Source organism: Ranitomeya imitator, chromosome 4, assembly GCF_032444005.1.
Source record: "Ranitomeya imitator isolate aRanImi1 chromosome 4, aRanImi1.pri, whole genome shotgun sequence".
NCBI classification, from domain to species: domain Eukaryota; kingdom Metazoa; phylum Chordata; class Amphibia; order Anura; family Dendrobatidae; genus Ranitomeya; species Ranitomeya imitator.
In genome coordinates, this window is record NC_091285.1 from 610,230,038 (window position 1) to 610,254,958 (window position 24,921).

At 44.6% G+C, this 24,921-nt stretch overlaps 1 protein-coding gene across 4 annotated transcripts in view; it reads left to right on the forward strand.

Moving 5' to 3' along the window:
* Positions 1-24,921, forward strand: part of RASSF2 (Ras association domain family member 2) — a 98,063-nt gene that overhangs the window by 67,818 nt on the left and 5,324 nt on the right. For all 4 annotated transcript variants that reach the window (XM_069766585.1, XM_069766586.1, XM_069766584.1 and 1 more), the window contains 5 exons: positions 10,597-10,760; positions 12,342-12,443; positions 12,971-13,022; positions 13,160-13,281; positions 24,820-24,917. In XM_069766585.1, the coding sequence (XP_069622686.1) occupies positions 10,597-10,760; positions 12,342-12,443; positions 12,971-13,022; positions 13,160-13,281; positions 24,820-24,917 (538 nt within the window). The remainder of the gene's footprint in view (positions 1-10,596; positions 10,761-12,341; positions 12,444-12,970; positions 13,023-13,159; positions 13,282-24,819; positions 24,918-24,921) is intronic.

Consider the following 24,921-nt stretch of genomic DNA (forward strand, 5'->3'; position numbering starts at 1 on the left):
GATGCCCCCCATCTCTTTCCACCAACTTCGTGTTCCAAAATTTCAAATATTGCACCTTCCGCTCTGAGCCATGCCATTTGTCCAAAGATAACTTTTTGACTACATGTTGGGTATTGCCCCATTTGTAAGAAAGTGGGTAACAAATGGTGGGGTCCGCTTTGGGAGTTTCCGCTTGGAAAAGTGAGAAATCTGGGGCTAAGGCAATATTTTAAAGGTAAAATGTAAATTTTTTTTTTTGTTCTTTCCACTTTGCATTAATTTATCTGTACCACTTGAAGGGTTAAAACATTTCCCGACTGCAGCTTTGAAGTATTTGAGGGGTGCTGGTTCTAAAATAGTATCACTTTTTGGGAGTGTCCAATATATGGGCCCCTCAAAGTCCATTGAAATCTGAATGAATAGGCCCCTTAAAAACAGGTCCTGGAAATATGGTGAAAAAATGAGAAATTGTTGCTAAAGTTTTAACCCCTCTAAGATCCTAACAAAAAAAATATTTTTTAAAAATAATGCAGATGTAAAGTAAACATATGGGTAATGTTAGTTATCAATTTTTCTGTGTGGTATAACTCTCTGATTTACGGGCATAGAAAAATTTAAAGTTTGAAAATTGCTAAATTTTAATTTTTTTGTCAATTTTTCGATATATTCATAAATATACGCAAATCATACTGACCAAAAATTACCACTAACATGAAGTACAATACATCAAGAAAAAACAATCTCCGTATCACTGGGATACACTTACGCGTGTCAGAGTTATTACTTCATGAAGTGACACTGGTCAGATTTAAAAAAAAATTGGCCTATTAAGGTCAAAATTGGCTCAGTCACTAAGGGGTTAAAGAATTACTTCAGTTTCCGCAAGTAAATATTATACTGTACTTTATATAATGAAAACAAAGAATTTTCATTGTGAGCCTGAAGTTAAAAGCCAGACGCCAAATATGAGGATCAGAGATAAAGCTGATCTAGCACTATAGCACTTTAAATGCCTTTGTCATTAGTGACTCCAGCATGTAAGCAATTTGTGTCACTCACCAGTGTGTTTTTTTTGTTCTATGTACCTGTCCATTGCTTGTAATTTTTTTTTTTTTTCAGTCTTGCACCTCTTTATTTTTTTTTAACAAAAATTGCCTATATATTGACGCCTCCTCTGCAAGAGTTTAAGTTTTGGTGACTTTTCTTGCTTGAATTATGTCATCTACAATCCTTTATTCCCAGAGGCCTAGTTTTAGCTCTCGCCTAATAGGCTGCTGTTGTGAATTCTATTGTCGGGCTCCCTCCTGTGGTCATGAATGGTACTTCGGCAGGTTCTGTCCATGGACTTCCTCTGGTGGGTGTTTCTGAGTTTCACAGGTGACTAGGTTAATTAGTTAGCTGCTGCTCTATTTAACTCCACTTAGATCTTTGCTCTATGCCACCTGTCAATGTTCCAGTATTGGTCTAGTTCACTCCTGGATCGTTCTTGTGACCTGTCTTCCCATCAGAAGCTAAGTTTCAGCTTGTATTTCTTTGGTTTGCTATTTTTCTGTCCAGCTTGCTATTTAATTTGTTGTCTTGCTTGTTGGAAGCTCTGGGACGCAGAGGGAGCGCCTCCGCACCGTGAGTCGGTGCGAAGGGTCTTTTTGCGCCCTCTGCGTGATCTTTTTGTAGGTTTTTGTGCTGACCGCAAAGTAACCTTTCCTATCCTCGGTCTGTTCAGTAAGTCGGGCCTCACTTTGCTAAATCTATTTCATCTCTGTGTTTGTATTTTCATCTTTACTCACAGTCATTATATGTGGGGGGCTGCCTTTTCCTTTGGGGAATTTCTCTGAGGCAAGGTAGGCTTTATTTTTCTATCTTCAGGGCTAGCTAGTTTCTTAGGCTGTGCCGAGTTGCATAGGGAGCGTTAGGCGCAATCCACGGCTATTTCTAGTGTGTTTGATAGGTTTAGGGATTGCGGTCAGCAGAGTTCCCATGTCCCAGAGCTCGTCCTTATTATCAGTAACTATCAGGTCATTCCATGTGCTCTTAACCACCAGGTCCAATATTGTCCTGACCACCAGGTCATAACAGGCTGCCTGCTTGTCAGATTACAACTTACAGGCAGTAGTGCATTGTAAAGTGTTAAGAAATGGGTATGGTATCGCTGGTATTATGACAACCCAGATAATAAAGTTAACATGTTATTTAAAGGGAACCTGTCACCCCCAAAATCACGGGTGAGGTAAGCCCACCGGCATCAGGGGCTTATCTACAGCATTCTGGAATGCTGTAGATAAGCCCCCGATGTATCCTAAAAGATGAGAAAAAGACGTTATATTATACTCACCCAGGGGCGGTCCCGCTGTTCGTCTGGGTCCGGCACCTCCCATCTTCATGAGATGACGTCCTCTTCTTGTCTTCACACTGCGGCTTCGGCGCAGGCGTACTTTGTCTGCCCTGTTGAGGGCAGAGCAAAGTACTGCAGTGCACAGGTGCTGAGCCTCTCTGACCTTTCCCGGCGCCTGCGCACTGCAGTACTTTGCTCTGCCCTCAACAGGGCAGACAAAGTACGCCTGTGCCGGAGCCGCAGTGTGAAGACAAGAAGAGGACGTCATCTGATGAAGATGCGAGGTGCCGGACCCAGACCAACAGCGGGACTGCCCCTGGGTGAGTATAATATAACGTCTTTTTCTCATCTTTTAGGATACATCGGGGGCTTATCTACAGCATTCCAGAATGCTGTAGATAAGCCCCTGATGCCAGTGGGCTTACCTCACCCGCGATTTTGGGGGTGACAGGTTCCCTTTAAGCCATACGCTAATGTTGTTAAAAAAAATACAAAATTGTCCCCCCATCCCCAAACAAAAAAAAAAGAAAATATATATACAGAGGGGAAGATAAGTGTTTGGTACACTTGCGATTTTGCAAGTTTTTCCACCTACAAAGAATGGAGAAGTCTGTAATGTTTATCGTAGGTACACTTCAACTGTGAGAGACAGAATCTAAAAACAAAAAGAAAAAAACAGAAAATCACATTGTATCATTTTTGCATAATTAATTAGCATTTTATTGTAAAAATAAGTATTTGATACAATAGAAAAACAGAACTTAATATTTGGTACAGAAACCTTTGTTTGCAATTACAGAGGTCAGATGTTTCCTGTAGTTCTTGACCATGTTTGCACACACTGCAGTAGGGATCTTGGCCCGCTCCTCCATACAGATCTCCAGATCTTTCAGGTTTCGGGTCTGTCACTGGGCAACATTGACTTTCATCTCCCTCCATAGATTTTCTATTGGCTTCCTGTCTGGAGACTGGCTAGGCCACTCCAGGACCTTGAAATACTTCTTATGGAGCCACTCCTTAGTTGCCCTGGAGGTGTGTTTCGGGTCATTGTCATGCTGGAAGATGTAATAAGGTTATTGGCCAAAATCTCACGATACATGACCCCATCCATCCTCTTTTCAATACGGTGCAGTTTTCCTGTCCCCTTTGCAGAAAAGCATCCCCAAAGTATGATGATCTGACCACATGACCTTCTCCCATGCCTTCTCTGGATTTTCCACATGGTCATTGGTGAATTTCAAATGGGCCTGGACATGTGGTGTCATGAGCAAAGGGTCCTTCTGTGCCCTGCAGGACCAACCAGCAATAATTCTGGCTCTCACAGACCTGTTAGTTTTTGTTTAATAAGCCTGCCTACTCTGCACTCATTTCCTGTATTAATTGCACCTGTTTGAAGTCGTTACCTTTATAAAAGACACCTGTCCACACACTCAATCAATCACACTTCAACCTCCCCACCATGGTCAAGACCAAAGAGCTGTCAAAGGCCACCAGGAGCAAAATTGTAGACTTAAGGTACCTTCACACTCAGCGACGCTGCAGCGATAACGACAACGATGTCGATCGCTGCAGCATCGCTGTTTGGTCGCTGGAGAGCTGTCACACAGACAGCTCTCCAGCGACCAACGATCCCGAGGTACCCGGGTAACCAGGGTAAACATCGGGTTACTAAGCGCAGGGCCGCGCTTAGTAACCCGATGTTTACCCTGGTTACCAGCGTAAAAGTAAAAAAAACAAACACTACATACTTACCTACCGCTGTCTGTCCCTGGCGCTCTGCTTTCCTGCACTGACTGTGAGCACAGCGGCCGGAAAGCACAGCGGTGATGTCACCGCTCTGCTTTCCGGCTGACCGACGCTCACAGTCAGTGCAGGAGGAGTGCAGAGAAGCTGAGCGCCGGGGACAGACAGCGGTAGGTAAGTATGTAGTGTTTGTTTTTTTTACTTTTACGCTGGTAACCAGGGTAAACATCGGGTTACTAAGCGCGGTAACCAGGGTAAACATTGGGTTACTATGCGCGGCCCTGCGCTTAGTAACCCGATGTTTACCCTGGTTACCAGTGAAGACATCGCTGGATCGGTGTCACACACGCCGATCCAGCGATGTCTGCAGGGAGTCCAGCGACGAAATAAAGTTCTGGACTTTCCTCAGCGACCAACGATCTCCCAGCAGGGGCCTGATCGTTGGTCGCTGTCACACATAACGATTTCCTTAACGATATCGTTGCTACGTCACAAAAAGCAACGATATCGTTAACGATATCGTTATGTGTGAAGGTACCTTTAAAGAAGGCTGAGAAGGACTACAGGACAATAGGCAAGCAGCTTGGTGAGAAGGCAACAACTGTTGGAGCAATTATTAGAAAATGGAAGAAACAAAAGATGATTGTCAATCTTCCTCGGTCTGGGGCTTCATGCAAGATCTCGCCTCATGGGGTAAGGGTGATTCTGAGAAAGGACAGGAATCAGCATAGAACTACACAGGAGAGCCTGATCAATGACCTAAAGAGAGCTAGGACCACAGTCTCAAACATTACTGTTGGTAACACACTACGTCGTCATGGATTAAAATCCTGCAGGGCAGAGAAGGACCCTCTGTTCATGACACCACATGTCCATTTGAAGTTCACCAATGACCATGTGGATGATCCAGAGAAAGCATGGGAGAAGTTTTTGTGGTCAGATCATCATACTTTTGGGGATGCTTTTCTGCAAAGGGGAATCTAGGACTGCACCATATTGAAGGGAGGATGGATAGGGTCAAGTATTGTGAGATTATGGCCAATAGCCTCCTTACCTCAGTAAGGGCATTGAAGATAGGTCATGGCTGGATCTTCCAGCATGACAATTACCCGAAACACACAGCCAGGGCAACCAAGGAGTGTCTCCATAAGAAGCATTTCAAGGTCTTTGAGTGGCCTAGCCAGTCTCCAGACCCGAACCCAATAAAAAATCTTTGGAGGGAGGTGAAACTCCGTATTGTCCAGCGATAGCACCGAAACCTGAAAGATATGGGGAACATCTCTATGGAGGAATGGACCAAAATCCCTGCTGCAGTGTGTGCAAATTTGGTCAAGAACTACAGGAAATGTCTGACCTCTGTAACTGAAAACAAAGGTTTCTGTACCAAACATTCAGTTCTGTTTTCTATTGTATCAAAAACTTATTTTTACAATAAAATTAAAGTTAATTATGAAAAAATCATACAATGTGATTTTCTGTTTTTTTTTTTGTTTTTTTTTATTCTGTCCCTCACAGTTGAAGTGTACCTACGATAAAAATTACAGACCTCTCCATTCTTTTTAGGTGGGAAAACTTGCAAAATTGGCAGTCTATGAAATACGGTACTTCATCTCCCCACAGTATGTTAAGATTTTACTGAAATACGATACGATACGATACACTTTATTGATCCCGTGGGAAATTATGGACAATGTCACACAATGTCTTGTGTGACAATGGAAATGTCACACAAGAAACACGTAGAAGTGGTATCAGGATAGTACAAATCCATAGAATGAAGATAACATGCTAGTTAATGAACACGGCAAATCTTAAAATGCAAAATCAAAAGTATTGCTGGTTGTTTTTTGTTTTTTTTAATTCTCCTGAAAAACCATTAATAAAAGTTAATTAACAAGGTATCCTAAAATGGTGCTATTGAACAATACACCCCTAATTCTGTATAAAGACAACCCTGACGTGGTTATATTAATCAAAAAATAAAAAAGTTACGGTATTTGATTGTGGGGAGCAAAAAAGTTATTACATTCCTACAGTCTTAGGATTTTTAAGGATTTATTGTGTTTTTAGTTTTTTTTTTAACAAGTCAAGAGCCGACATATTCATCCTATAGCGAGGATCCCTCAATGGCAGCAAGCAGACATTTTGTAAACCTATTAAAAATTAACATAATTTTAAGGGTAAGTTCACACAGGTCGTTTTTGCTGCGTTTTTTTAATGCTAATTTTCAGCTGCTTTTTACAATATTTAAGCAGGGTGTGATTGGTTTAAATTTACAATAATTTTTATTAAATACTTCTTAAAAAGAGCCCAAGCTTGGGCACAAAGACAACAAACAAACATATTGTGCAAGTGTCAACCTGTTTTGCTGACCATATTCACAGCTTTGAATCTCATAAGAGACCACAATAGAAACAATTTCTCATTAACACTGCCGACTCAATTTATGAGAAAAATATTGTACAACTATGGAAAGGGAGACAATCCTTAGTCAAACTGCGACGATCAGAGCTTTAGCCAAATATCATTCATATCAATAGGAAAGTTCTTACCTTACTTTCCTTTATTTGTGTCTCTCGGATCGTGTAAAAAAAAACCTGAAAGATCTCACCTTACTTTCCTATGTTCATCCGAACTTCAAAGGGCCATATAAGAAAGATATCCAAAGGGGGAGGCACTATTGTCGTCCATACATTACCCCTATACAGAAATCGAACAGGACCCTTGCTGTCATAATCCCAAAAGTTTGCTTCCCAACGCGTTTCGTTTCTCCAAACTCATCATGGGAAGAAGGATGAGATGCTATAGAATGGGTATGTTGGCGTTAAAGACCCATTCGAAATGTGGGGGATGGATCAGCTTATCGTCTCATCAGTGGTGTGCTGTTTAAGTAGACCGCCGAGTATTCCTCGTGTTGTGGGCGTGCGTACGTCATTCTCTGTGCGCCTCAATGTGAGACACACAAGTGAGCCGCGTGTGTCACTTCCGGTGCCTGTGAATGTGCCATCATTTCCAGTGCGCTTCAATGTGGAACGCACTGGTGAATCGCACATGTCACTTCCGGTATCGGGAAGTGTAACTAGTCATGTGATTTGTATGTCATCTTGAAACAAAGCGTCGGGGCTGTAAAAATAAAGTGCGATATTCAATCAGTTAGTATTTACAGATGATTTATTAACCCCCTCTGTTATTTTTAGCAATAGAAAGAGGTCGTGATATCCCGCAAATCACCAAAAATAATTAGCAATTAACAACTTAGAATGATCCTCACCTACCTCCATATAGGAGGGAGGATCAAAAAAGTCAAGGCATTTGCCGGATTTTAAGAGAAAGGAAATGGTGGGAATAATCTCTCTTTTCCCAAAATGTATATATGTGTTTGACATCAAATCGCAGCTTTTGCCATCATGTTTTGAATCCATATGTCTGGCCAGAGGGTTGTCTCTTTTCAAAGCTATGTCTCTTAGGTGCTCTCCCACATAGCTTTGAAAAGAGACACCCCTCTAGCCAGACATATGGATTCAAAACATGATGGCAAAAGCTGCGATTTGAAGTTTATGGGGATCGATACAATTGATACACCAAGAAGAGGGGGTAACTGGGACCAGATACTACTACAGCGTGAAACAAAATGGATTTACTGTCTTAAAACACAGGCACCTTCAGGTCTAAATTAAACTTTAACCTACAGTTGTTTTCTATAAGGTAGATGATACACATTACAGACATCAAAATTGAATTATTTCACCCCCCCCTTTTTTTCTATTTTTCATCCCTTATATTCTCTCATATAGGGACAACAAGGGACTTACTCAGGGTCAGCCATCGAGGAGTGGGGGAGCCATCTCGTTAATCTGTCCATAGGGTGCCAACCTCCACAGTTAGGTAGGTGACAGAATAGCATAGATGGGTCAGGGATATATCGTACTGGGCACCAACATATCTTTTTTCCTACTTTTTTTCCCTATTTTTTAATTTAAAAACACTAATAGAGTTACCCCCTCTTTATCCCACGTCTCCAATTTGTCAAAGATCTATCTCCAAATGGAGCTCTATAGACCAACATGCATCTAAAAGACACATCAGGTAGGGATAAATTACCTCCTTTTTCCTAAAAATCAGCCGCCTTGCTTTCGGAGTGGAGCACCGCAGTCAAACACATACCCGTATTTTCCGCTTTGTAAGACGCACTTTATTTCCCCCAAATTTGGGGGGGAAATGGGGGTGCGTCTTACAAAGCGGATATACCGCTTACCGTTACAGGCTGGGATGAGGGGGTGTCCGCCGCTGCAGTTGTCCGCTGCTGCCCCGGGTGATGCTGGAGGCTCCGGTGCTGCGGGGGGGCTCTGGCGACATTTTGTGAAAAACCAGAGCCCCCCGGCAGTTCATCCACACTTTCCTGTATGACCGACTCCGGGAAAATGGCCGCCGGAATCTCGGGAGATGAGATTTCAGGACTGAGATCTCATCTCTTGAGATCTTGGTCCCAAGATCTCCATCTGCGCATGCGCCGCCTCCCGGCGGCTATTTTCCCGAAGTCCACCGCACAGGAAAGCATGGACGAACTGCCGGGAGCTCTGGCCTTTCACAAAATGTCGGCAGAGCCACCCGCAGCACCGGAGACAGCCCTGCAGACCCCCTCATCCCAGCCTGCAGCACAGGAGCCCCCCTGCAGCACAGGAGCCCCCCTGCAGCACCGGAGCCCCCCTGCAGACCCCCTCATCCCAGCCTGCAGCAATGCTCCAGTCCTGCCTCCAGCAACGACCCTGGGACCCTGATCCACCGCAGCCACAACCCCTGGTAAGCAATAAGACGCATGGATTATAAGAAGCCTTCCCCCCAATTTATTAAAAAAAAGTTTTTTCCTATTTTTTTCCTCAAAATTTGGGGTGCATCTTATAATCCGGAGCGTCTTACAAAGCGAAAAATACGGTATATATATTTTGGGAAAGGAGAGATTATTCCCACCATTTTCTTTCTCTTAAAATCCGGCAAATGCCTTGACTTTTTTGATCCTCCCTCCTATATGGAGGTAGGTTAGGATCATTCTAAGTTGTTAATTGCTAATTATTTTTGGTGATTTGCGGGATATCACAACCTCTTTCTATCGCTAAAAATAACAGAGGGGGTTAATAAATCATCTGTAAATACTAAATGATAGAATATCGCACTTTATTTTTACAGCCCTGACGCTTTGTTTCAAGATGACATACAAATCACATGACTAGTTACACTTCCCGATACCGGAAGTGACATGTGCGATTCACCAGTGCGTTCCACATTGAAGCGCACTGGAAATGATGGCACATTCACAGGCACCGGAAGTGACACACGCGGCTCACTTGTGTGTCTCACATTGAGGCGCACAGAGAATGACGTACGCACGCCCACAACACGAGGAATACTCGGCGGTCTACTTAAACAGCACACCACTGATGAGACGATAAGCTGATCCATCCCCCACATTTCGAATGGGTCTTTAACGCCAACATACCCATTCTATAGCATCTCATCCTTCTTCCCATGATGAGTTTGGAGAAACGAAACGCGTTGGGAAGCAAACTTTTGGGATTATGACAGCAAGGGTCCTGTTCGATTTCTGTATAGGGGTAATGTATGGACGACAATAGTGCCTCCCCCTTTGGATATCTTTCTTATATGGCCCTTTGAAGTTCGGATGAACATTGGAAAGTAAAGTGAGATCTTTCCTATTTTTTTTTACACGATCCGAGAGACACAAACAAAGGAAAGTAAGGTGAGAACTTTCCTATTGATATGAATGATATTTGGCTAAAGCTCTGATCGTCGCAGTTTGACTAAGGATTGTCTCCCTTTCCATAGTTGTACAATATTTTTCTCATAAATTGAGTCGGCAGTGTTAATGAGAAATTGTTTCTATTGTGGTCTCTTATGAAATTCACAGCTGTGAATATGGTCAGCAAAACAGGTTGACACTTGCCCTATATGTTTGTTTGTTGTCTTTGTGCCCAAGCTTGGGCTCTTTTTAAGAAGTATTTAATAAAAATTAATGTAATTTTAAACCAATCACACCCTGCTTAAATATCAGAATTCTGGTTTGGTGGTCATTGCTTTTTTGTTGCTTTTTATAATACTAGCAAAGCCTATGATATTTCAGAAATCTCGTGCACACACAATTTTTTTTGTGTGATCACTGATCAGTATTTAGTGCTTTGCTGCGTTTTTTTTACATAGAGCATGCCACTTCTTTCAGCGTTTTGCTGCGTTTTTTCACCCATTGACTTGAATGAGTGTTGAAAAAAACGTAGCAAAAAACCCACCAAAAACGCACTTAAACCTGTGTTTTTGATGCAGCTTCTTTCCTGCCAAGATGATCAGGTTTTGCTGCAGAAAAAAAAGCAGCAAAAACGCCCAGTGTGAACTTACCCTTTTACTGAAAAATGTATGTGTATGTTTAATATACAAAGTATAAATTAAGCTTGATGATACTTGTGCAACCATTAAAGAACGAAGTCTACCCAGCAAGGTTGTGAGTGTAATCAAAACTTCGTTTTACGTTCCAGATGATGAGGACGAGGACAAAGCCTCTCAGGAAGAAACTCCTCAGCTAATGCGCACAAGAAGTGATGTTGGGGTACGACGCAGGGGTAATCTCCGCACCCCAGGAGAGCAGAGACGGATCAAACGTCACAGGTTTTCAATAAATGGACACTTTTACAACCACAAGGTACAAGGTTAACTTTAATCTTTCATAAAACTTGATCTAATTTGATAGCTAATGTTTAATAGACAAATGAATATATCTTAAAATTGTTTTCTTACCCACAAAAAAATCACTCGAAAGTTATGGCCATTAGGCGTCTTTTTCTTCTATTATTTGCTCTCCACTGCCTGTTGTCAAGATTAATCCATCTCTATAAGCAGAGAAGCCAAGATACATTTCAGAAAATGGGAGCGGAGCTTTGTCTCTGCTCCTGGTCTCCTGTCTGTCAGATTGTATATAAGGGTAAGAGTGGTAGGCTTTCACTTTATAACAGGCATGCCATTGAACAAGGGCAATGCTTGATGGGAAAAGAAGAACAGGAAGTTACAGTTCACATAGTGCTGGCAGGATAATGATGGATTGGAACTGCTCACTGAAAAAAACTTAATGCCAAGTTACAGACCAGGAGAGAGATAAGACATGTATCATATTAGACTGGTATGTGCACTAAAAGAGGTTTTACTTATGGTGGATGGGGGGGGGGGGAAGGGGGAAAGACCATGCAAAACAATAATGGAAAACCTATAGGTCTGTAATAGAGTGAAAGTGAGAGGGTAGATCTGTAAATTATATGGCATGTTCCTTGTTCTATTGGATAAGGCTGTGAAGGGCACTACATTTGGGTCACTTATTTTATCTGGGACATTATCACTTGTGCATTTACATCCAAGCACAGAGATACAGAAATGTCAGCCATTTGTGAAGCCAGATTTGTGGTCCCCTTTTGAATTAACTTCTCAATGATTTGTTCCTTCAGTCATCAGCATGTTCAATCAGTACAGATAATGTAATGAGTTTCCTAAAAAACTAATTATAAAATGAAATGAGTGATCTTCCTGTAGATTTTTAACATATGAACATTTCAACAAAGTTGAAAAAAAACAAAACAAAAAAAAGTAAATGCCCAGTATTGATCATGGCCTTGTTGAGGTGTGATGATAGGCACAGGAGCCCTCAGACGGCTCTTGGCTGTCATAGTACCGTGCCATAGCGTTCCCAGGGGAGCAATAGGTGCCCAAGCAGATGGTCGCGCCAGATTGGTGGGCTTAAATACCGCTGTCTGTTACGGACATTGAATTTAAGAGGTTGACGGCTGCAGTCGGCAGCAGCGCCTGTGTAACATAGCCGGCATCTGCCCTATGTGGAGCGCGCTGCTCCTGAGCCTACTCTAAGGACACTGACAGGCTCTGCGATGGGAGAGTGTTTCATAGTGCATTAAGGGGTTAACAACCTGATATTAGCAATGCGTAATCTTTTCCTTTAAGGATTTAGCATGAGAAAGGCCAATACCCATTACCGGCACACAGCGAATGTCCCACTGCCCACGGTGTACACCATTGTATGACCGACACTCCACCAGACCTGGAATATGTTGGGGCCACTGGCGCCTGTAGTTTTATGGATTTCTTACACATTTTTGGCTTCTGTAATAAATAGAAGCCACAATGCAGATGTGAACGGAGCCGTACGCCTGGCATTTCTTCAGATAGCATTCTTCTCCATAATATTTCTAGACCCCCTGACCTCTCAATCTTCTCCTTGTAGACATCAGTGTTCACTCCAGCTTACGGCTCTGTAACAAATGTCCGGATAAACAGCACCATGTCCACCCCACAGGTCCTGAAACTGCTCCTCAACAAGTTCAAGGTGAGCCGCTGGGGGGGGGGGGGGGAGGGGGAGGAAGGGGTGCGCTCCTGATTGATTGACAGCTTATCTGAGGGTATCGGGCAGCAGGAGTCAAATGGAAGACACCAGAAGGCGGCTCGATGTAAGCATGAGAAATGTATAGTCATTGTATGCTCCATGATGGTTGATTGCTTTAAAGAGAAACTACTCCTCTTTCAAGATTGACTGCATTTTCAATCATGAACCACATGGTGGCGGAATTGTTTTCCCTATTGAATTTGAACAGTCAGCCTATTCTTTTAGGGATTCTTACAGAGCTGTGCAGTATTCAGGTGATTGACATATGGACATTTACTTGTAAAATATTGTTCTACTACACAGATAAATCTTAAAGCACATTGCGTAATTCCTGCAGCTTGTCTTGTGTTTCAGCCATTTTTAAACTAAAAAAAAATGTGTGCGTGTATATAAATTTTGAGTTTATATCCAAAACATTTCCGGATATGACCGTTTCCTTGGTTAATCTTACCTTTTTCATTGAATTCTAGATTGAGAATTCTTCCTCTGAGTTTTCCCTGTATATAGTGCACACAAGTGGAGGTAAGAGATGGGGGCCCCGTCTGCTCTAAGTGGCCGCGGACAACCCAAACATGCAAAAATTATTTTTAGCTTATAATCCAAGAATGCGTCCAAATCTTTTAACAATGCTTATTCTTTCTGTCATCTTCCCCCTACAGAGAAAAGCAAACTGAAAGACTCCGATTATCCGCTCATCGCCCGGATTCTACAAGGTCCATGTGAGCAAGTATCCAAAGTGTTTCTTATGGAGAAGGATCAAATAGAAGAAATCACCTATGATGTAAGACTCTGTACTGAGCCGTATATTTAGCCAGTAAATGTGTATGGGGGTTGAAATATAAGCACAATTTGCCCCTTTGTTAGGAAGTGCCCCTTTTATGTCCCGCATCCTAAATATGCCTTTCAGTCACTCAATATGGACAATCATATCTTGTATAGAAGCAAAGGCAGAGCATGCGGCAGCCATTTTGTAGTGAATCTGGATAGTGGGAGGTTGTCACAGGCTGCAGGTCTGACATAGAGATATGGAGAGGAAACTATAAACAGTGAATAATCAATGCAGACGGCTTGAGACCTGTTACCATCAATTTTCCCATAGCCATAAATATTGAGGTCACTTGTAGATTACTAAAGCTGTGTTTGCCTTAAGTAGATTCTCCGAGAATATGATAAAAATGGCCACTTTGGTATATTCCAAGCTGTAGGTTGTGGGCTAAAAAAAAAATGCTGCTTGAGATGTGTCTCAACTGTCAGAAGAGCAGCACCTTTTTGGAGGTGCATTGAACAGCAAGGGGAAGAAAAAAAAAAAATCTTTAACTCTTCAGCATAGCGAGTGTGAGCGAGCTGAGTGTGACCTGAGCGTAAGTGTGAACGGCGGTAAGTGTGACTTGTGATTCAGTGACTTTGGAGTCAGGGAGTTTCCCAGGGAGGAATTACTGAATTGCTGTTTGTATTTTATTAATACTTTGCATTTGTTGTTTTTTATTTAACGGTTCTGTCTGGTGCAATCCCCATTAGGAAATGTGCTCCACTCTTGTTAATGCCATCCAGTGCACATCTTGCCACATGTATGCAGTCCTTGAGCAGCTGGTCGAGGGTGCATACTGCTGTGCGAGATGTGAGCACGTTGTGCATTTGGAAGCCCAGATTCTGGATCTAAATGTGCAGCTGGCAACACTGAGATCCATAGACCATATGGAGAGGAGTCTTCTGCTCACGGAGCAGACGCTCAATGGGATAGATGAGGGGGGAGGGGGGGTGGGATGGAGCTGCAGGACGATGGAGTAGCAAGCTGGGTGACAGTTAGGAAGCGGGGTAGAGGGAAGAGTGTCGGGGAGGCTAGTCCTGATCTGGCACACCCCAATAAGTTTGCTAAGTTGGCAGATGAGGGGGGTGCCAGTACAGGGGTAGCACTGCTGCAGCCAGGCATGTCCTCTGAAAGCCGGAGGAGTGACTGCTCCAGTTTGGAGGGAAATAGGAGAGCAGGGCACGCCAGACAGCTGCTGGTAGTGGGCGACTCTATTATTAGGGGAACAGATAGGGCAATCTGTCACAAAGACAGGGATCATCGAACGGTGTGCTGCCTACCTGGCTCTCAAGTCCGATACATCGCTGATCGGGTGGACAGATTACTGGGAGGGGCTGGTGACGACCCAGCGGTCATGGTGCACATTGGCACAAATGACAAAGTTAGAGGTAGGTGGAAGGTCCTTAAAGATGATTTCAGGGAATTAGGCTGCAAGCTGTTACGCCCACAGGGCATGGGGAAACATAGTGGACTCACTAGACCACTGATGGAGCAGTGGCAGCTGTATACCCGGTACACAAGAGACAGGAGAATGGCTTCAAAAGGCAAAGGTATTTAATAAAATGAAGTTTTAAACAAACAGAAAGAGGTGCCTGAGAGAAGAACCCTCTGGACCACAACACTGAACCACGTAGTGGAGCACCGGGCAAGGTGTACCCCTATACAGGGATTCCCCCGTCACAACACCAGATGGCCTAAATGCCGCAGTACCCGGACCAGAGGGACGACCCGTACAGACCATATAAACAAGACGGTGGAATTTAAGCTCTATCAGTGAAGAGGATCCTGGAAGCTCTGTGTAGTTTCGGAAAGGCTGATCCAGCCGGCAGCAATATCAGGATAGTTCTGCGAGGAGCAGCTCAGTCAGCCTGGAGTGGAAACCGGGGAGTCCAGAAGGATCCAGAATAGGGAACTGCCAGCGGAGGATACTGAGGAGACAGAGGGATTAGAAAACCAAAAGTAAACTACACTTTGCAGAGCAGAGCACAGCAGAGTGTGGACTGAGCAGAGGGCCATAAACAATAGAATGAACACATTGTCCAGGCACCTCCCATAATGGGAGGATGCCTTTTATGCACAGAGCATCATAGCACAGAGAGCCTTAATAGAGAACAGGTGCTCTGCTGTTTTAAGTATGTGCAGGAAGCGGGGCGCGCCTCCTAAGAGCATTTCCAGGAGACCTGCCAAGAGGATGCAGGTTCTTAGCAGAGAAAGGAGCCGCTGATCATCTGGAGCCACGGACAGGGTGAGTAGTACCAGTGGAGCTGTGTGAAAGGTGCCGGTCTCCCTTCACAGCAGAGACCGAACCTGCAGCTGAGGGCATGATAGTACCCTCCCCCTTATGCCCCCCCTTCCTCAAACCTGCCAGGAACTTTCTAAGAAGGACCGGGGCATTAATGTTCTCCTCAGGCTCCCAGGACCTCTCCTCAGGACCATATCCCTTCCAATCAACCAGAAAGAGCGACCTGCCCCCTCTTTTCTTCATGGCCAATATGTCCTTCACCTCATAGACATCCTCAGAACAGACAGGAGGAGGAAAATTACCTGGATCCTGGGTAAAGCGACTGAGAACAACTGGCTTCAGCAGGGAGACATGAAAGGAGTTATGGATCCGTAAGGAGGCAGGCAACTTCAAACGATAGCACACATCATTGATCCGGTGGAGCACTTCAAAGGGACCGATGAAACGAGGAGCCAGCTTATAAGAAGGGACCTTAAGACGGATGTGCTTAGAAGACAGCCATACCTTATCTCCTGGTTGAAAAGGTGGTGGATCCAGACGTCTCTTATCCGCAAGCTTCTTGGTTTGAACCGATGCCTTCACCAGAGAGGTCCTGGTCTCAGTCCAAACCTTTGTGAAGTCCTTGGCCAGGGAGTCAGCCGCAGGATTGCCGGAGGCAAGAAGCAATGGAGTCGGGATCCTAGGATGCTGTCCATAAACAATGAAAAACGGGGAGTTAGAGGAAGACTCACCAACATGATTGTTGTAAGAAAACTCCGCCCACAGCAGCAGGTCAGCCCAGTTGCTGTGGTGACCATTCACGAAGTGTCGCAGATAGTTGGTGATGACTTGATTCACTCTCTCCACTTGGCCATTAGATTGTGGGTGATAGGCCGAGGAGAAGTCCAGGGTGACCTCCAACAGCTTACAGAGGGACCGCCAAAATCGGGAGACGAATTGAACTCCTCTGTCGGAGACAATGTGCAGTGGAAGTCCGTGAAGCCGAAGGACATGCAGAATGAAGAGCTCCGCAAGTTTAGGAGCAGAAGGGAGACCAGATAGCGGAGTGAAGTGTCCCATCTTGGAGAACCTGTCCACAACAACCCAGATTACTGTACAACCAGATGATGCTGGCAAATCTGTGATGAAGTCCATGGCAATGTGTTGCCAGGGAGCAGACGGAATCGGTAGCGGGAGGAGGCGACCGGCTGGCAGTTTCTTGGGTGTTTTATTACGAGCACAGGAGGGACAGGCTGCAACGAAGTCCAAAACATCTTGGCGCAAGGTGGGCCACCAGTAGTGTCGAGATATTAATTGTAAAGTCTTCTTTTGACCGGCGTGTCCGGCAAGCTTAGAAGAATGACCCCAGTGTAGAACTCTCCTCTTGTCTCTTTCAGTTACAAGGGTCTTACCGGGAGGGGGCTGCGATAGCTTGACTGGAGCCACCGTGATCATCTTGGACGGTTCAATGATATGCTGAGGCTCCTCTTCAAGGTCGTCAGACAGGAAGGACCTGGAAAGCGCATCAGCTTTAATATTTTTTTCTGCAGGACGGAAATGGAGAGAGAAATTGAACCGAGCAAAAAATAAAGACCAACGAGCCTGGCGAGGGTTGAGTCTTTGAGCAGACTGAAGATAGGACAGATTTTTATGATCAGTGTAGATGATGACTGGATGAACTGCGCCTTCAAGCAGATATCGCCATTCCTCTAAGGCGAGCTTAATTGCCAGTAACTCTCTATCCCCAATCGAGTAGTTACGTTCACAGGGTGAGAATGCCTTAGAGAAGAAACCACAGGTCACCATCTTACCGGTAGGCAGTTTTTGTGTGAGGACCGCTCCGGCTCCAGATGACGAAGCATCCACTTCAAGGAAAAACTGTTTGTTGATCATTGGTCTGTGCAGGGCCGGTGCGGTTGAGAAAGCTTGTTTGAGGGAGGAGAAAGCTGACTCAGCCTCAGGAGTCCAATCCTTAGGTTTGGCACCTTTACAGGTCAAGGCAGTGAGTGGACTTACCAAAGAGGAGAAGTGAGGGATGAATTGCCGATAATAGTTGGCGAATCCCAGGAACCGCTGAATGGCCTTGATTCCCTCAGGTCGGGGCCACTTAAGCACGGCAGAGACTTTCTCTGGATCCATCTCGAGACCTGTATCGGAAATGATGTAGCCAAGAAAGGGTAAAGACCTCTGTTCAAACAGACATTTCTCGAACTTTGCATAGAGACGATTCTCCCTCAATCGTTGAAGAACAAGACGAACATTCCTCCTGTGACTTGGTAAGTCGGGAGAAAACACCAGGATGTCGTCCAGATACACCACCACACAAACATAGAGCAGGTCACGGAATACGTCATTGACAAACTCTTGGAAGACGGCGGGTGCGTTGCTTAAGCCGAAGGGCATCACCAGATATTCATAGTGACCATCTCTCGTGTTGAAGGCAGTTTTCCACTCATCCCCAGATCGTATCCTGATGAGGTTGTAAGCCCCACGGAGATCCAACTTGGTGAAAATTCGGGAACCTCGAAGACGATCAAAAAGCTCTGGAATTAAGGGAAGAGGATATCTATTCTTTACAGTTATTAGGTTGAGACCACGATAGTCGATGCACGGGCGAAGAGATCCATCTTTCTTCTTGACGAAGAAGAATCCAGCTCCAGCCGGAGAGGAGGACTTCTGGATAAACCCTCGAGCCAAATTCTCCTTAATGTACTCGGTCATGGCTTGAGTCTCAGTGGGAGAAAGAGGGTAGATCCTACCTCGAGGCGGAGAAGATCCAGGAACAAGATCGATGGGACAATCGTAAGGCCTGTGAGGAGGAAGAGTCTCGGCTTCCTTCTTGTCGAACACATCTGCGAAGGACCAGTAGGCACGAGGTAACCTGGGTAAAGCTGCAGGAGGCCGCAGGATAGAACCAGGCCGAACCGGTTTGAGGCAGTGATCGAAACAGGACTGACCCCAACGAAGGATATCCCCAGACAGCCAATCCAGGACAGGTTCATGGAGACGCAGCCACGGAAGACCTAGTAGAAATGGTGGAGAAAGATTCGGTAACACATAGAAAGAAATCTTCTCCCTGTGGAGTGCTCCAATCTGAAGTTCCACCTCCTCGGTGATGCCAAGAATGGAATCCTTCAGGGGTCTTCCATCTACAGAGATAATGCACTGGGTCCGCTGTAGAGGAATGATTGGGATCCCGAACCGCCTGGCCACAGTTTCTTGAATGAAATTTCCACCAGACCCAGAGTCCAGATAGGCCATCTCGGAGAACCGCACCTTTCCGTAGATCACCTGTATGGATATAGTTAGTGGAGGAGAGGAATCATTCTCACTTAGGGAGACCTCCCTTACCTGTCCTAGGCGGAAGAGTTCTTCCGGCCTCTCAGCTCCACTGCATTGCTCGGGAGCGAAGCATCCGCTATAACAATACGGATTTCTAGTGGGCATCTCCTGCAGATTCCTCTTCACCTTTACGCGATCAAGCTCCATGGGTCCATCCCCAGAGACAAGAGCATGAGAAGGCGGAAACCGGGGTTTCGGTGAAGAAGATGCTGGATGTGGAAATTGCTTCTCGAAGATCCTCTCTCTGGAGCGCTCCTGAAGACGCAGGTCAATCCAAATGGCGAGGGATATGAGATCATCCAAAGTCTCGGGTAGGTCCCTGACTGCCAACTCATCCTTAATTCTTCCAGATAGCCCTCGCCGGAAGGCTCCGACCAGAGGCTCATTGGTCCACTGGAGCTCCGAAGCTAGGGTGCGGAAACGGATGGCATACTGACCGACCGAGAGCGAGCCCTGTTGCAGATTGAAGAGAGACTCCATGGCAGATGTAGCACGACCAGGCTCGTCAAATATCTTGCAGAACGTGTCCAAGAATACCTGCAGATCAGACACGATGGGATCATTCCGCTCCATTAGGGGGTTGAACCAAGCTAAAGCCTCTCCCTCCAGATGAGAGGCAAGGAAAGCCACCTTGGCCATGTCTGTCTGAAAATGCTGAGGCAAAAAATGAAAATGCAGCAAGCATAGGTTGAGAAATCCTCTGCACAACTTGGGGTCACCATGGTAACGAGGAGGCTTGCAGAGACGAGGACAGGGTCTCATGGTGGGCTCAACCATCAGATGCTGTACCTTAGTTAACCGGTCATCCACAGAGGTCATGAAGTCCAACAAGCGGGTCTGCGTCTCAAGTTGGCGATTGAATTCCAGACGGAGCTCTGCTAGCTGTGTCATGTTGGTGGACTCGGCAACCTGTAGAGTAGATAAGCGGGTATCCAGAGTTTGCATGAAGGAAACTAGCTGATCCTGGTCCTGACAAAGCGTAGCCAGCTCTCTCTGAACTGAGTATCGGGTATCAGCGGAGTCCATGGCCTGGACAAACTGTTACGCCCACAGGGCATGGGGAAACATAGTGGACTCACTAGACCACTGATGGAGCAGTGGCAGCTGTATACCCGGTACACAAGAGACAGGAGAATGGCTTCAAAAGGCAAAGGTATTTAATAAAATGAAGTTTTAAACAAACAGAAAGAGGTGCCTGAGAGAAGAACCCTCTGGACCACAACACTGAACCACGTAGTGGAGCACCGGGCAAGGTGTACCCCTATACAGGGATTCCCCCGTCACAACACCAGATGGCCTAAATGCCGCAGTACCCGGACCAGAGGGACGACCCGTACAGACCATATAAACAAGACGGTGGAATTCAAGCTCTATCAGTGAAGAGGATCCTGGAAGCTCTGTGTAGTTTCGGAAAGGCTGATCCAGCCGGCAGCAATATCAGGATAGTTCTGCGAGGAGCAGCTCAGTCAGCCTGGAGTGGAAACCGGGGAGTCCAGAAGGATCCAGAATAGGGAACTGCCAGCGGAGGATACTGAGGAGACAGAGGGATTAGAAAACCAAAAGTAAACTACACTTTGCAGAGCAGAGCACAGCAGAGTGTGGACTGAGCAGAGGGCCATAAACAATAGAATGAACACATTGTCCAGGCACCTCCCATAATGGGAGGATGCCTTTTATGCACAGAGCATCATAGCACAGAGAGCCTTAATAGAGAACAGGTGCTCTGCTGTTTTAAGTATGTGCAGGAAGCGGGGCGCGCCTCCTAAGAGCATTTCCAGGAGACCTGCCAAGAGGATGCAGGTTCTTAGCAGAGAAAGGAGCCGCTGATCGTCTGGAGCCACGGACAGGGTGAGTAGTACCAGTGGAGCTGTGTGAAAGGTGCCGGTCTCCCTTCACAGCAGAGACCGAACCTGCAGCTGAGGGCATGATACAAGCTGAAAGCAAGGACCTCCAACGTGGTATTTTCCGAAATACTGCCTGTACCACGTGCCACGCCAGAGAGGCAATGGGAGATTAGGGAGGTTAATAAGTGGCTCAAGAATTGATGTAGGAAGGAGGGGTTTGGGTTCCTGCAGAACTGGGCCGACTTCTCAGTTGGCTACAGGCTCTACACTAGGGATGAGCTGCACCTCAATGGGGAAGGTGCAGCTGTGCTGGGGAGAAAATGGCTAGAAGGTTGGAGGAGTGTTTAAACTAGGAATGGGGGGGGGAGGGTATTCATTTTATAGGAGGGGAAGATAGTGCAGATAGAGACCTGGGCACAAATAAGGAAGTTGGGGGTGGCGGTGGCATGGGGGGGGGGGGGGGGGTTAGAACAGTTAATAATTTAAGAAAGAGAGGTACATAAAGTGTATGTATACTAATGCCAGAAGCCTCGCCAACAAAATGGATGAAATAGAACTAATGTTGTTGGAGCATATTTATGACATGGTAGGGATATCTGAGACATGGCTGGATTAGAGCCATGACTGGGCTGTTAACTTGCAGGGCTATAGCCTGTTCAGAAATGATCGTACAGATAAGCGAGGGGGAGGGGTGTGTCTATACGTCAAATCATCCTTAAAACCCATCCTGAGTGATAATATAGGTGAATCTAATGAAAATGTAGAATCCCTGTGGGTGGAGATAAGGGAAGGGGGAAAAAATAATAAATTACTGATAGGGGTTTGTTATAAATCTCCAAAAATAATGGAAGCAAGGGAGAATATCCTCGTAAAGCAAATAGATGAAGCTGCGACTCAAGGAGAAGTCATTATTATGGGGGACTTCAACTACCCTGAAATAGATTGGGGAACAGAAACCTGCAGTTCCAGCAAAGGTAATCGGTTTTTGACAACTATGAGAGACAATTACCTTTCACAACTGGTTCAGGACCCAACAAGAAGGGGGGCACTGCTAGACCTAATATTAAACAACAGGCCAGACCACAGAGCAAATATAAGGATTGGGGGTCGCTTGGGGAATAGTGATCACAAAATAATAAGTTTTCATGTATCCTTTAATAAGATGTGTAGTAGAGGGGTTACACGGACACTAAACTTCAGGAGGCAAAATTTCCAACGGATGAGACAGGATCTTGGTGCAATTAACTGGGACGATATCCTGAGACATAAAAATACACAAAGAAAATAGGAGACGTTTATTAGCATCCTGGATAGGACCTGTGCACAGTATATACCGTATGGGAATAAACATACTAGAAATAGGAGGAAACCAATATGGCTAAATAGAGCTGTAAGGGGCGCAATAAGTGACAAAAAGAAAGCATTTAGAGAATTAAAGGAAGTAGGTAGTGAGGAGGCATTAAATAAATACAAAAAATTAAATAAATTCTGTAAAAAGCAAATCAAGGCAGCAAAGATTGAGACAGAGAGACTCATTGCCAGAGAGAGTAAAAATAATCCCAAAATATTCCTTAACTACGTAAATAGTAAGAAACTAAAAAATGATAGTGTTGGCCCCCTTAAAAATAGTCTGGGTGAAATGGTGGATGAGGATGAGGAAAAAGCCAATATGCTAAATGACTTTTTTTCATCAGTATTTACAAAAGAAAATCCCATGGCAGACAATATGATCAGTGATAACAAAAATTCCCCATTAAGTGTCACCTGCTTAACCCAGCAGGAAGTGCGGCGGCGTCTAAAAATCACTAAAATTGACAAATCTCTGGGCCCGGATGGGATACACCCCCCGAGTACTGCAAGAATTAAGTACAGTAATTGATAGACCATTATTTTTAATCTTTAAAGAGTCCATAATAACAGGGTCTGTACCATAGGACTGGCGTATAGCAAATGTGGTGCCAATATTCAAAAAGGGGACAAAAACTGAACTCGGTAATTATAGGCCAGTAAGCTTAACCTCTACTGTGGGTAAAATCCTGGAGGGCATTCTAAGGGATGCTATACTGGAGTATCTGAAGAGGAATAACCTCATGACCCAGTATCATAACGGGTTTACTAGGGACCGTTCATGTCAGACTAATCTGATCAGTTTCTATGAAGAGGTAAGTTCCAGACTGGACCAAGGGAACCCAGTGGATGTAGTGTATATGGACTTTTCAAAAGCTTTTGATACGGTGCCACACAAAAGGTTGATACATAAAATGAGAATAATGGGGATAGGGGAAAATATGTGTAAGTGGGTTGAGAGCTGGCTCAGGGATAGGAAACAAAGGGTGGTTATTAATGGAACACACTCGGACTGGGTCGCGGTTAGCAGTGGGGTACCACAGGGGTCAGTATTGGGCCCTCTTCTTTTTAACATATTTATTAATGACCTTGTAGGGGGCATTCAGAGTAGAATTTCAATATTTGCAGATGACACTAAACTCTGCAGGGTAATCAATACAGAGGAGGACAGTTTTATGTTACAGGATAATTTATGTAAACTAGAAGCTTGGGCGGATAAATGGCAAATGAGCTTTAATGGGGATAAATGTAAGGTCATGCACTTGGGTAGAAGTAATAAGATGTTAACTATGTGCTTAATTCTAAAACTCTGGGCAAAACCGTCAATGAAAAAGACCTGGGTGTATGGGTGGATGACAAACTCACATTTAGTAGCTAGTGTCAGGCAGCTGCTACAAAAGCAAATAAAATAATGGGATGCATTGAAAGAGGCATAGATGCTCATGAGGAGAACATAATTTTACCTCTATACAAGTCACTAGTTCGACCACACTTAGAATACTGTGCACAGTTCTGGTCTCCGGTGTATAAGACAGACATAGCTGAACTAGAGCGGGTGTAGAGCGACCAAGGTTATTAGAGGACTGGGGGGTCTGCAATACCAAGATAGGTTATTACACTTAAGGCTATTTAGTTTGGAAAAACGAAGACTAAGGGGTGAACTTATTTTAATGTATAAATATATGAGGGGACAGTACAAAGACCTTTCTGATGATCTTTTTAATCATAGACCTGAGACAGGGACAAGGGGGCATCCTCTACGTCTGGAGGAAAGAAGGTTTAAGCATAATAACAGACGCGGATTCTTTACTGTAGGAGCAGTGAGACTATGGAACTCTCTGCCGTATGATGTTGCAATGAGTGATTCGTTACCTAAATTTAAGAGGGGACTGGATACCTTTCTGGAAAAGTATAATGTTACAGGGTATATACACTAGATTCCTTGATAGGGCGTTGATCTAGAGAACTAGTCTGATTGCCGAATGTGGAGTCGGGAAGGAATTTTTTTCCCAAATGTGGAGCTTATTCTTTGCCACATGTTTTTTTTTTTGCCTTCCTCTGGATCAACCTGTTAGGGCTTGTTAGGTTAGGCTATGGGTTGAACTAGATGGACTTAAAGTCTTTCTTCAACCTTAATAACTATGTAACTATCATGATCTACTCACTCAGCTATGAATCAGGGCTGTAGCAAGAGAAAAACAGAAGTGCTGCTCCTCTGGTAGTTGAGACACATGTCTCAGCTGTGAACTCGAATTTCAATAGATTCACTCATCTCTTGTCCTCCTTGGCAACATTATACATTGTATACAGTCTGTATATATTCTAGTCAATGTTTTCACATCCACTATCAGAGACTGAGATAATAATGTGGTAGGAAATGCTAATTCTGGTCCTTTCATTTCTGCCCACCATTTTCTGTATTTTGTTTTTATTTCCTATGTCAGGGTAATTATTATAGGATATAAGGCATATAAAGGCCATCAAACACATTAGATAAAAGTGATCCAGACCCACCATTTTTGGTGTGATTGGTTGATAGCCTAACGTATATAGGGTTGTCCTGTCTCTCTCCCGACAGATGATGTTGAGGGAGAGAAGCATCCAGAGTAGCGGATGTCAGTGGTCGTTCCTTTTGCTCGACTGGGCACTCCTGTGTATGGAGAAATCGGGGGAGGAGGCAATCAACTGCCGTAATCGCGTGTATGGTCAGCTTTAGAATACGCCTAATTTCCTTATATGTGACTCTGCATTTCTCAGGTGGCGCAGTATATAAAGTTTGAGATGCCTGTTCTGAGCAGCTTTATTGAAAAACTGAAGGAAGAGGAAGATCGAGAAATCTCCAAACTGATGAGAAGGTAA